Consider the following 12,670-nt stretch of genomic DNA (forward strand, 5'->3'; position numbering starts at 1 on the left):
TTGTTATACTGATCGTTCTTATGATGTTTACGGATCTTCTAGTGATAATAGAGTATTGATTCCGAAGTTGAGGTTAATATTGTGGAACCAAATGTTGAAGTAAGGCTTGTACTTGTTATTCTATCTTCCTCATTGCATTATGGTAAGGGAGAGTGTTAATGCACGAAGGCTGATGCCGTGCCATACTGTGAGTGTTAATGCACGAAGTGTGATGACATGCCATACTGTGAGTATTACTGCACGAAGGGTGATGCCGTGCCATATTGTGAATGTTAATGCATGAAGGGTGATGCCGTGCCGTTTCTATTGATTTTATGGTGAGGTTGAGTGTAAAGGTACGAAGGGTGATGCCGTGCATTTTTCCTTTACTGTGTTTACTTGTTCTTATTGGTTCATAGTATATTGGATGTTCAATTTACCATTATGCTGTAGTTGTCTATCTCGTATTCCCCTCGGCATGATTCCCCTCCCAATAGTACATGTTTAGCTGTTATTTGTACATGTACTGTTAAATTGCATAGAGTTGTTATGTAGGTGTCTTGTCATAGCCTTATCACTACTTCGTTGAAGTTAGGATCGACACTTACCAATACATAGGGTCTATTGTACTGATACTGCACTCTGCACTTCCTCTGTAAATTTTGATATCGGTCCTAGCTGATCGAGAGGCGTAGCAGCTCGGACTGGTTCATCAGAGACTCAAGGTAGATCTATTGGCGTTCGCAGACCTTGAAGTCCCCGTCTATATTTTAAGTTTTTTTACTTTTTCTTTCGTTCAAACAATTGTATTTCTTTCGGACTTTTACCTGTAGAAAATCCTAGAGGTTCATGAATTGTGACTCCAGATCCGGGTGGTAGTGATTAATGAACTTTTTATATTATTTCGCATTCGCTATATTTAATTTTAGCTTATTTCCTGTTATTTACTGAATTGAATAAGGATTAGCTTAATAATTCTCTAACGTCAGCTTGACTAGCAAGTGGAATGTTAGGCGCCATCACGATCCTGACGGTGGAAATTCCGGGCTGTGACACAATCTCAGCTTTGAGATCAAAGCCTTCTTGGCTAGCCTCAATCAAAGTTTCAAGACACGTGTTCAGGAAGGCTCAACTCACATCTAGAGTTAGTTTATCCCTGAGAGCCTAGTAATCTTTTTCCAACTGTTCAATTTCAGCCCTTAGATCTTCTTTTTCAGCCTTGACAACTTCATAAGAAACCTTCGAAGGTTCAATAGTAGCTTCAAGGAACTTAACTTTGTTGGAGGAAATGCGGAAATCTTCTTGGGCTTGAGTCAATGTTTGGCCAGATCACCCGCGTACACTTCTTTTTGATTCAGAAGTTCTTTCAAACTTCAAATCTCTTTAGTAGCCCTTGAGTGCTACTCAGAAAAGGTGGCTTCTATCCTATCCTTTTCCTTCTATTCCTGATTGGTAGAAGCCTTTAATAATGCTAACTCAGCAGTAGTAATCCTTAGTTGTTGCTCCAAAGTCTCTTTTTCACCGGCTAAAACGTCCTTCTCTAACTGGAGGCTCTCAAATTGTTCCTTCCAATTGTCAACTTTCGTGCTCAACTCTTTGACTTACTGCTCAGTCCAAGCCACTCTCCTCATCATCTTTGTACCTGTTAAGTTGATATGCAAAAAGGTAAGGGAAAAGCGTTATAATAGAGTCGTCAATATGGGCTTGGCTCGTTGGGCCAGCCCAGCCCAACCCGTGATTTAGCAGGGTTGGGCTAGAAGTTTTGGAGCCCATTTAAAATGAAAGCTTTTAAGCCCGACCCGAGTAAGCCAGTGGCCCGTGAGGCTTGACTGGGGCTGGGCTGGCGCATGGGCCTAATAAAATATATAAAATATAAAAAGTATACTGCTTCTACCAAAGCTTGATCTTGAGATGCTTCAAGAGATAGATGTTGTCATGTATTGGACAGACTATTCTAGAAAATATCCTGATCTTTCAGTGATGGCGGGTAATGTACTTAGTATTCCTATTACTACTGTAGCATCGGAATCAATATTTAGCATTGGTGAGCGTGTTCTAACAAAGTACAGAAGTTGCATCCATCATGAAAATGTCCAAACACTTGTTACTACTCGAAATTAGCTGCACGAGTTTTCCCAAACTCAAACTGGTAATTTATTTTATGTGAATTTTAATATTATTATTTTTTAAAATTTTATTATTCTTAATATTTAACTAATTAATATTTCATATGAATTGTAGATGTAGATGAAAGTGAAGATGTTAAAACAACCTTGTCACAAGCGGATTCAAATATGTTTGATAAAGATGATGTGTTGGATATCCCATAAGCGTCATGGATATTCTCTTGAATAGTTTGTTTTGAGTTTTGACTTTTAGTGAATGAAATATAGCCCTGTATTTTACTTTTTAGTGTTTATTGTGATATATTGGAACAATATAAAAAGTTATTAAGTTTTGCGAAATTTTTCCAATAAAATATTTTTTAACTTTTTAATATTTATCTTTTTTTAGGTTAGAACTTAAAATAAATATAAAATTATATTTAAAAATTGATGCGCCGACCCGTAGGGGCCCGCAACCCACATAGGATTGGGGTGGCTGACCATTATAAGGCCCATCAAAATGGTGGGCTAGCCTAGCCCAGCCCAGCCCGTCAATTGCTAAAGCCCATGTGGGCTGGGCTGGGCTAACCTGGCTCGACCTATATTGACAGCTCTATGTTATAAACTTAAAGAAATAATAAGTGAAAGAGATAAGAGAAGTAAAATATACCTTGAGAGCAGAATGAATAACATCATTCATCAAAGTGATAACGGAGTTGGATTCAAATTTCTCCCTTTCAAGGGGCCAATTAAAAGTTTCAACCTAACTACAGCTCGGTTGGATTTCTTTAGTAAGTTTATTCCCTTGGGGACTTCAATCATAACCTGCAGCAGGAGTAGCAGCAGGAGCAGGAGCAGGAGCAGGAGCAGGAGCAGGAGCAGCAGCAGGAGCAACAGTAGGAGCAACGAGGCTCATAGGAAGGGTTGCAAAAGGTGGCTTATTTGAAACAGATCCAAACTTTTCTTCTTCACCCTCAAATCCTTGAGCTAAAAGCTTCTCGACGGGATTTGAAAAGGGGTTCAAGGCAAGACCAACATTTTCATGCTAAAAAATGTCTAAAAGGGCATCTTCAGGCTCATCGACTAGGTGAAAAGGTACGAAGTCTGAAGGCTAGTTCCGAGGAGCGTTGGATTACTCATCGAAGATAATACATCTTCTAACTCGAGTCTTCTTCACTAGGGAGACTTCATCTTCTTTCTCCTCATCAGCGGCACAAGATTCATTGTTTTTCCTCTTTAAAGAGGACACATTCAAAATCCGCTCTTTAGCAGTGTTGACATCGAGTTGAAGTTACAAAGGATGTCAAAATCAGAAGGAAAAAGTGAAAAAGTCATAGTAAAGTAACATACCGTGGGTTTTAACTTTCTACCCAAACTTTAGGGATATAACATGTAGGATATTTGCTCCATAGGAGCGGCAGACAATATTTTTTATACCCAATCATGGAAGTCAAAAAGTTGTCACGACCCGAAATCTACTTAGTCGTGAGAGCACCTAACCCAACCCACTAGGTAAACTAAATAACAATCAACGCAGTTCTAATAAAATGAAAGTGGTCAACAAATGAAATAACAGAATTTTCATATAATATCACAAGGGCTGGTAGTACAAGGAATGAGCCACTAAGACTTAGATTTACAGAACTGATATGAAGGTAAATACAACATTTGTTCGAAATGTACATAAGCAAAATTTGAATCTAAAACTACCAAGGACAAGTGGTAGCTAAATATGGAAGACATGTACATCTTTAATATCAGCTCCCTCCATACATTGCAACATCACCTCGAAGATCTGCACGCAAGGTGCAGAAGTGTAGTATGAGAACAACCGACCACATGTACTCAATAAGTATCATAATTAACCTCAATGAGGAAATATAAGCAATAATTATAAATAATACTCGTTATCACATGTACAGTTCATAATTCCAACAAGTACAGAATAGCAAATATGATCAAATCATGAAATCTCAGATAAAACCACATTGGTGCTCTCAATTGTTTCAACATATTCTGCTTAGTCAAAAATCCAGCTTATAAGGATGTTATGCAAATAAATTAGGTAACAACCAAGGAAATTCAAGTAAAGATGAAATGCAATAACCAAATAAAATTCACATCACGGCTCTCAGGCCCACATCAGAATCTCAGTAACTGAACCAAACCAATAACTAGCTCTCCCAAAGCTTACATCAACCAAAAACCCATTGGTTTCTCACAATGCTCGTGTACACCATCAAGAGAGAATCATGAAAGGGTGACCCTAGGTAGATAGATCCATATCCACACGCTGCACGGACAACTCACGTGTTGCATGAACAAGAAACATGACGGCAACAATAACAAAAAACCCAGTATACTCCTATATAGTGAGGTCTGGGGAGGGTAGTGTGTATGCAATCTTACCCCCACCTTGTGTATATAGAGAGAGGTTATTTCCAATAGACCCTCAACTCAGAGAATCATAAGCACTACATTAAAGAAGAGAAAAATAAGAATCACAACATAGAGAAGCCCTGTAAAAGTAGCATAAATCACAACAAATAATCAAAAGACCGCAATGAAAGAAATGACAGGTAGTCATAGAAATCTAATGCCAACAGAATACTAAAGTACGTGCTAATACTACCGGTATGACAGGGAGTACACTAAACCTACTACCCTAATTTTCGACTTTCATACCTTCCTGACAAGGGTCATATCCTCGGTCAGCTGAAGTTGCGTCATGTCTTGTCGAATCACCTCACCCCATTTCTTATTCGGCCTACCTCTACCTCTTCTTAAGCCTTCCAATGTCAACTTCTAAAACCTTTTGACCAGAGCGTCTCTGCTCTGCCTACTCACATGTCCAAATCATCTAAGCCTCGCTTCCCTCATCTTGTCCTCAATTACGTCCATACCTACCATGTCTCGAAAAACTTCATCTGAATATCAAAAAACACACATGCTAATAACATTAACTGTACGAACAATTCATGTGCCAATAATATCAATATCCGAATCCACACGGATAACTTATGTGCTGTACCGACAACTCACATGCTAATGATATAAAAACCGCACGGACAACTCACGTGCTAATAACCACAATCCACCCAGCGAGGTCATAAGCTAGCAGTCCAAACCATATCACACATAAGTATATATGCAAGAATACATCTACATGATTAAAGAATATCAAATTTCATAATCCTGGATTGGTATAAGTGACATGCTAAGGTGTATGCATGTGCAAGTGTGATATCATAGCTCAAAATAGGTGAATACATCACAAAATAGCAGCTATCAGACTTAATCAGGATATTAACCTCTATGCAGCCTCAAACATTGTTCAAATAACTCACGACAAGGGTATAAATAAGTGAAACATCACAACATGGAGCTTAGCAATCAATTTATGGAATATCATAGACTAAGCACTACCCCGAGCATAGAAAATATCCTGTGCACGCACATGGGTTTAGCCCCACACATGTATGCCACTCATAGGTAGCATGTAGCTATCACAAATAACTCTGGAAAGTAGTACATCAACAAAGTTTATGTAAGATACTTACCTCAAGCATGCCAAATCAAATACAGAGTAATCCAAACAATACTCTAAAAATTCTATTCCGCGCAAATCGACCTCTGAACGGATCGAAACTAGCCAAAAGCAACACAAAATCATCAGATAATGCCAAAGGAAACAAACCCAAATGATAAAGGTCGAATCTTTAACCAAATACTCAACATCAACCAAAAAGTCAATCCGGACCTGCACCTTGAAACCCGACAAACTCACAAATTTAGATAATCCATTTGAATACGAGTCTAACCATACTAATTTCAATCAAATCCGACTCCAAATAAATGCTCAAAACTCAATACACTTTAGGAAAGTATAGACCAAACCCCCATAATTTCTAAGAATCATCAATCAAATGGTAAAATTAAAGATAGAATCATGTAATATAATTACAACCGAGTCAAAAATACTTACCCAAATCCATGTGGTGATAATCCTCTCCAAATGTTTCCAAATCTGAGCTCCCTAACTATAAATATGATAAAATGATTAAACCCACGAAATAAATATGATCTGCCAAGCATTTTCGCTTTTGCGAACCACGAGGCGCTTTTCTCTTCCGTGACATCGCACGTGCGAGCAACTTCCCGCTTCTGCAAATATTCCCTACCAATCTGCCTTCCCGCTTCTGCGATCAAAGATCCGCTCCTACGAACGCGTATATGCGCCCAACATTATGCTTCTGCGGTCTTCCTTCTTCCAGCCTTGTTTCGCTTCTTCACCCTCTTTTCCTCATCTGCGGTCACCACACATGCTCCCATAACTCTGCAGGTGCGACCACACAAGATCCCTGTCACAAACCAGCATTAACCTACATGTTCCAAAATGATTCGACACTCGTCCGAGCCCCTCGGGACCCCATCCGAACATACCAAAAAGTCCCAAAATATATCACAGACCTACTCGAGGCCTCAAATCACATATAATAACATCAAAACCATGAATTTTGCAAAAACGTTCCAAATGATATAACGAACCTATTATAACTTTCGGAATAACAATACGAACATGATAACGTCGAAGTCAACTCGCAGTCAAACCTCTGAACCTTCCAAATATTCAAATTGCTAACTTTTGCCAATTATGGCCAAAACCTTCTAAAAGTATCCAAAATGAAAATCATTCTTCCACATGAATCCTGAATGACTCCAAAACCAAAATCGAAGATACAAGCAAGTCATAATAAATCATATGAAGCTACTCATGCCCTCGAACTACCAAACGGAATGAAAATATTCAAAACGACCAGTCGGGTCATTATAAAAGTTCACCGAAACTTTCCATGATTGCTGAAAAACAAGAAAATATGAGTAAGAAAGTTAGTATTTTAAAGAGAAAATAGTATAGTGAAGAAACAAAGGGAAATACTCTCGTGCAATGTTTCAATTCTCGAGAAAGGGAACGTTCTCTTCTCCCACTAAGGCATGAGTGGGAACAACCATGAACCGAGCATGAACCTCGGTCATGATCAACTTCAGGACTGACCAGGAGTCTATTTCTTCTTGTCGTAAGTGTAAAAATACCCTCACAAAAAAGCTTTAGGAAATACAAATGGAGGAGATGGCGAAATGAGAAAGGGGTAGAAAATAAACTCGATAAGTAGCAAAGGCAAGCTACTGCCCTCCACATTATCAGGCCTATTTTCCCAAGACAAACATTGTAATAACACAGAACTCAATAATCACTGGGTCAATAGGAGATTTGAACCCTAAGGTGAAAAGATAAGTGTAGATGAACGAATAACCTTCACTATTAGAGGTTATTCGGTCATCGACACTCAGAGCTGTGATTGGGAAGTTAGGTTTCCAATAACATTCTTGGCGTACTAAAGGGAGATGACCATAGTTGATTAGAGAAGGAAAAAGATTAGTAGGTTTAAGTGCTGCTATGGAAGAAACTTCTTTCTTCCATGCTTCACAATCATATTTAAAAGAAAATTCTTGAGGAATGATCTTTAAAACTACAGGATCAGGTAATGATTCATTTTGATCTCTAGTTTTAGTAGAAGATCTAGAGGTATATGAGGATTTAGCTTTGGAGGAAGAAGAACGTTTAGAAGAATTTTTCTGCGAAGAAGTGGTACTCCAGCTCGATATGGAGCCTAGGCTACGATGCCTGCCATCTCTATTCCTACTTCTAACCCAAGTTGTAGAAGGAGGAAGTTCATCCACTATAATAGCCCGTCGAGGATCGGACGATGAAGAAGGGTTTGAAGATCGTGAAGCCATTGTTAAGAATAGCAGAAACATAAAGAGAAAAGTAAAAATGCAGAGAAGATTTATAAGATGCATGTTGCGGTATTTATAATAAAAAGGTGTCATTATGAATTGTCATCATAGAACTGTCATGTCAAACTGACACAGTCGCATAAATCCTAAAACGATGCTGCAAAATGTATGGCCAATCATAACAAGATACGTGTCTCGAGCATTAAATGGGAAAGACGAACGTCTCTTCACTTCTGAGGTAAATCATAATGATATCGGAAAGAGGAGGCAAGACATTCCCGCCATAAGTAAACTTACCACTTCCCAAGTATTCAGTTGAGAATATTCAGAAAGTGGGGGGACTATCTGTAATAGCGAAAAAATAAACCCCCCACGTGGACTAATGATGTGGTGACATGTGGCATGAGAGTCAAAGCAACAAAGAAGAATGAAGGCTAGGAGAAGCATGGGTAAAACACCCACAAGGTTATTTACAAAGATACCACATCTGACAACTAGAAAAGAAGAGATAGGTGCATGTGGTATAATTAAAGGCTACAGGGAAGGAAGACTCATTAATAGCCACGAATATGGAAAAGACATAATCCCTGATTATGCGCGATTGACTATTATTACCATAAATGTTATAAATTACTCTAGTAACAAGCAATCAATGTAATAAATATTAGTAACGAGAGAGAATTAAGTAGGAAAAAGCAGTTACATATTGTACCCTTATTTAAACCCCCTTACCATATTTTGTACGATCATCAAAGAATTCACAAAATTATACTATCAAATTCTCACATTTTTACTTTCTGCTATTTGAAGATTTTATTCTAGAAGGATGCTGCGATTATCAATAAGATTCTTTTTTCTTTATTCTCTCATTATTTTATTTTTATTATTTGATATTCAACTATATTAGAAAAATTGAAGTAAAATTGATAATTAAAAAAGTGAAGTAAACAATTAAAATATCACTACAAAAAAGGCATTTTTATTTACAAAATCGACTGAAAATTCTATAGACAATACTGACTGACAACGGTCAATTTTTTTTAAAATAATTTTTTGTAATCTTTTTACCAAAACAGACTAAAGTTGATTGATTTGTTTTTGCGCCAAAATGTAAGAAATTAATTTTTTGTACCGGAAAAATTATTTCACAAGAAACCGATAAACTTCAATCGGATTTTTATTTAAACTAAATTAAAATTAATATTCAAAAAAACGATTCATTTTTTGGCCAACTCATTTAGAAAAATAAATATATTTCAGTTAGTATTTTTATTTTTTTTAGTAAAATCGATCAAAATATTATTAAAGAGTATAAATAAAAAAAATTGATCGATTTAGATCGATTTTTGTTATTGAGCAGTATTTTTGGATCCACGAAAGTTGGTAGGACTTTGGTCTCATTCAAAACCGACTCAAAACCGACACTATTAGGTCGAGTTTTTAGCTGGAAAAGAGCTATTTTTTAGTAGCGATAAAGTATCTTATTTGTCCCTTAATAATCAAGCAAAATATTAACGAAAACTGTTATAGATTTTCCTAGTCGGAGACTTATTTTTCAACTTAAATCCTGCAAAATTTGTTAAATGAATTAAGGAAATATTAATTTAAATACCTTCTTAAATTTAATTTTTCTTTTTATTCAAATAAAACATGTAAAGAAATGTGTAATTTTTCTCGTAGACTTCATGACTAGTCATAAGAAATATATTTTCTTACTTTCATAATTTTCAAACTACAAGCAAAAATAGGGCGAAGCAGTTATAAATTGTATCCTTATATAAATATTCTTATCATATCTTGTATCCCCATTGAGAAAATCAAAAAGTAATATTATCAATTGTCAATATACTAACTATTTTCTGGTATTGGAAGAACTTGTTCTTACCTATTGGAAGGAAGCTACGACTATCTATAAGATTTTTTTTTCCTTTTTCTCTCAATCTCGTTTTTCATTAATTTTTACTCTTTTACATTATGAAAAGTTGAGTGAAATTGGTTATTACAAACCCGAATTATTCTTTTATTTGTTTTGACCACAAAAACTATTTTTTAGTTAAACCAACTGGTTTCATTATTGGAAAATCTATTTATCTTTTCACTTATCATTTACATAATTTGTTTTTACCAACAAATTATATCTCGAATTGATCAAATTTTTCAGCTAGAGGATGGGCAAGGAGGGACTCCTCCACATAACACACACACATTCTTCACATTGTTCATGCAAAAATTCACTTGTCAGATCTGCTAATAGTAAAACTAGACAACAAAATAAAGAACAGTCAAATGTGCAAGATGACTTGAAACAATTCATTGTGCAGCAGATCGGTGAAGCTCTACGTGCTTTTGCAAGTGTATTACCAAGTGTTGTTCACGCACCACCACCAGTTAATACAACTATGGGAAATTCTCATTCAGGGCTCGAAAACTCCGGAAGTGAAGAAAATTCAAATACTTCTGGAGCCGTAGGGTCAGCTACACCAAATAATTCTAATTTACAAAAACTAGTTCTAACCTTGGAGATACAGCCCAAGGAACAAATGAGCAAATAAAACAGATACCAGGAGTGCCACCCGTGATTAGAGGAGTGTATATAGACAAATATTCACAACGGCCATGGAAACCAAGTACAATATCTCTACCAATACCTAAAAAGTTCAGAATGCTTGATATTCAAGGGCAACTAGTTAACCAAGCAGGAAATTGAATTAGTGTTGGTGAATTGTTTTGGCGAAACCCTTACGAAAGGAACACTAATATGGTATTCTATTTTACCTGAAAATTCAATTGACTCTTTTGCTGAGCTTGCAGATTCATTTATAAAAGCACACATGGGAGCTCAAAAAGTAGAAACATTAATGGAAGATATCTTCAAGGTAAAAAAGAAAATATATAATTGCTTAGAGAGTTCGTGGATCTCTTCCGGCGAGAAAGAATGATGTTACTCGCGCACCTAATAATTTGGCAGCAATAGCATTTGCCAGCAACCTGAATGAAAGAAGTTCAGAATCCACGAGAAGATTAAAGGTGAATTTGCAAGAATTTCCAGCGACTACTTGGAATGATTTATAATAGGTATAGCACAAAACTTCGAATATAAGAAGATACAGTATCCTAACCAAAAATGGAGGAGAGGTTTAGATCTAGATAGTCAGAACCAGAACGGAGATCGGTGAAAATAGGTACGAACCTTATCTGGGACTTGCATGGCGAGATCTTAGGCCAAAACCCGAACATGCACGGTTTGATCAGAGATCACGGCAGAAGGAAGAAGGTTCTTCTTCTAGATTTGGAAAGGAATGAGATATGACAAGAAACAATGATCAAAATTCATGATAAAAAATAGGTGATTACAACTTCAACGTTAGTACTTCCGAGTTAGTAGAAGTGTTAAGAGGCCTGGGCGATAAGGTACGGTGGCCCAAAAAGATGAGACCAGAACCTAGCAAAAGAATCCAGGAATTTTGGTTTGAATTCCATAATTATCACGGTCACGGAGCAACAAATTGCAGGCTCCTGCAAGCGAAGGTAGATTTTTTATTGAAAAAGGTCTATCTCACTGACCTATTTAGTGAGAAAGGTAAGCATAATTATATGAAAAACAGGGAAGAACCACTAAAGCCCCATCACCAAAGAGGACGACGAATGTAATAACTGGGGGTGAGGAAGTTAATGGAGTAACGTACACAACAACAAAAAGAACAACCGAAATCTCGGTGACCCACAGTAAGCGCATTCGACTAGTCTTGGAGGGAGATAGCATAACATTTGACGATGAGGATGCGGATGGCTTGTTCAGCCCTCATAATGATGCACTGGTAATATCTTTTTTTGTTCATGATACTAATGTCAAACAAGGTTTGTTTGATCCAGGTAGCTCTGTGAATATTATACTACTAAGAGTGGTCAACGAGATGCAATCAATTGATCGTATAATACCCAAGGCTCGAACTTTGTCTGGGTTCGACAATTCAATTGTCATAACAAAGGGAGAAATTATGCTAACTACATTTGCCGAGGGTGTAGTGAAAGACACCAATTTTTCAAGTTGTGGATGCAGACATGGCTTACAACGTGATATTAGGAAGGTCGTTAATTCAAGATATGGATGCAACACCGCCAACTTTACATCAGGTTATCAAAGTTTTATCGCAACGGGGTATTCGATTGATTATGGGAGATAAACAAGGAGTACGAGAAACTAATATGGTTGATATGGCAAGTGGAACGACCAAAGACTGGGATGAAATAACAATTATAGTGTTCAGCTATGGATAATGTACTTTCTACCTCAACTGAAGTTGCAAGGAATGAAACAGATATAGATGCAAGACTTAATGTGATCCAGGATTCAGAAGAGAATGAAACTATTAAAACAACTACGGAATAACTCGTAGTTGTTATATTATTCATCCATTGACCGACCGAAAAGTCTATGTTGGGACAAACTTAAGCCAGAGCTGAAAAGTAAGTTAATTGAATTTTTATGTGCTAACACTGATTACCTTGCTTAGTCACACTCATACATAACATATATACCATCGGTTAATGACTCATAAGCTAAATGAATATCCATAATACTCGTGGATGAAGCAAAAGAAGAGAAAAATAGAGCATTCAAAAATCAGGTAATTCAACAGGAGCTAAGTAAACTCTTGAAAATTGGTTCTGTTTGTGAGGTAAAATATCCTGACTGGTTAGCTAATATTATCGTTGTAACAACCCTACCGATCGTTTTGAGCTCTAGTGTGTCGTTTGGTAGTTTGAGGTCTTGAGTAGTTTCATTT

At 36.9% G+C, this 12,670-nt stretch overlaps 1 protein-coding gene across 1 annotated transcript; it reads left to right on the top strand.

Moving 5' to 3' along the window:
• Positions 1-8,037: 8,037 nt before the first annotated feature.
• LOC138901741 (uncharacterized) lies at positions 8,038-12,067 on the top strand. Its single transcript, XM_070189527.1, has 2 exons — positions 8,038-8,121; positions 11,489-12,067. Exons 1-2 carry the CDS (start codon positions 8,038-8,040, stop codon positions 12,065-12,067), a joined length of 663 nt encoding a protein of 220 aa, XP_070045628.1.
• Positions 12,068-12,670: the final 603 nt, after the last annotated feature.

The sequence above is a fragment of the Nicotiana tomentosiformis genome, chromosome 11, assembly GCF_000390325.3.
Source record: "Nicotiana tomentosiformis chromosome 11, ASM39032v3, whole genome shotgun sequence".
NCBI lineage: Eukaryota > Viridiplantae > Streptophyta > Magnoliopsida > Solanales > Solanaceae > Nicotiana > Nicotiana tomentosiformis.

What these genes read in the sequence shown, in the direction of transcription:
- LOC138901741 (XM_070189527.1), top strand. Translation starts at nt 8,038, where the DNA reads ATGCTGCAAAATGTATGGCCAATCATAACAAGATACGTGTCTCGAGCA. An exon ending in AACGTCTCTTCACTTCTGAG is followed by an intron (nt 8,122 to 11,488) that starts GTAAATCATAAT and finishes TATGAAAAACAG; the next exon opens with GGAAGAACCACTAAAGCCCC.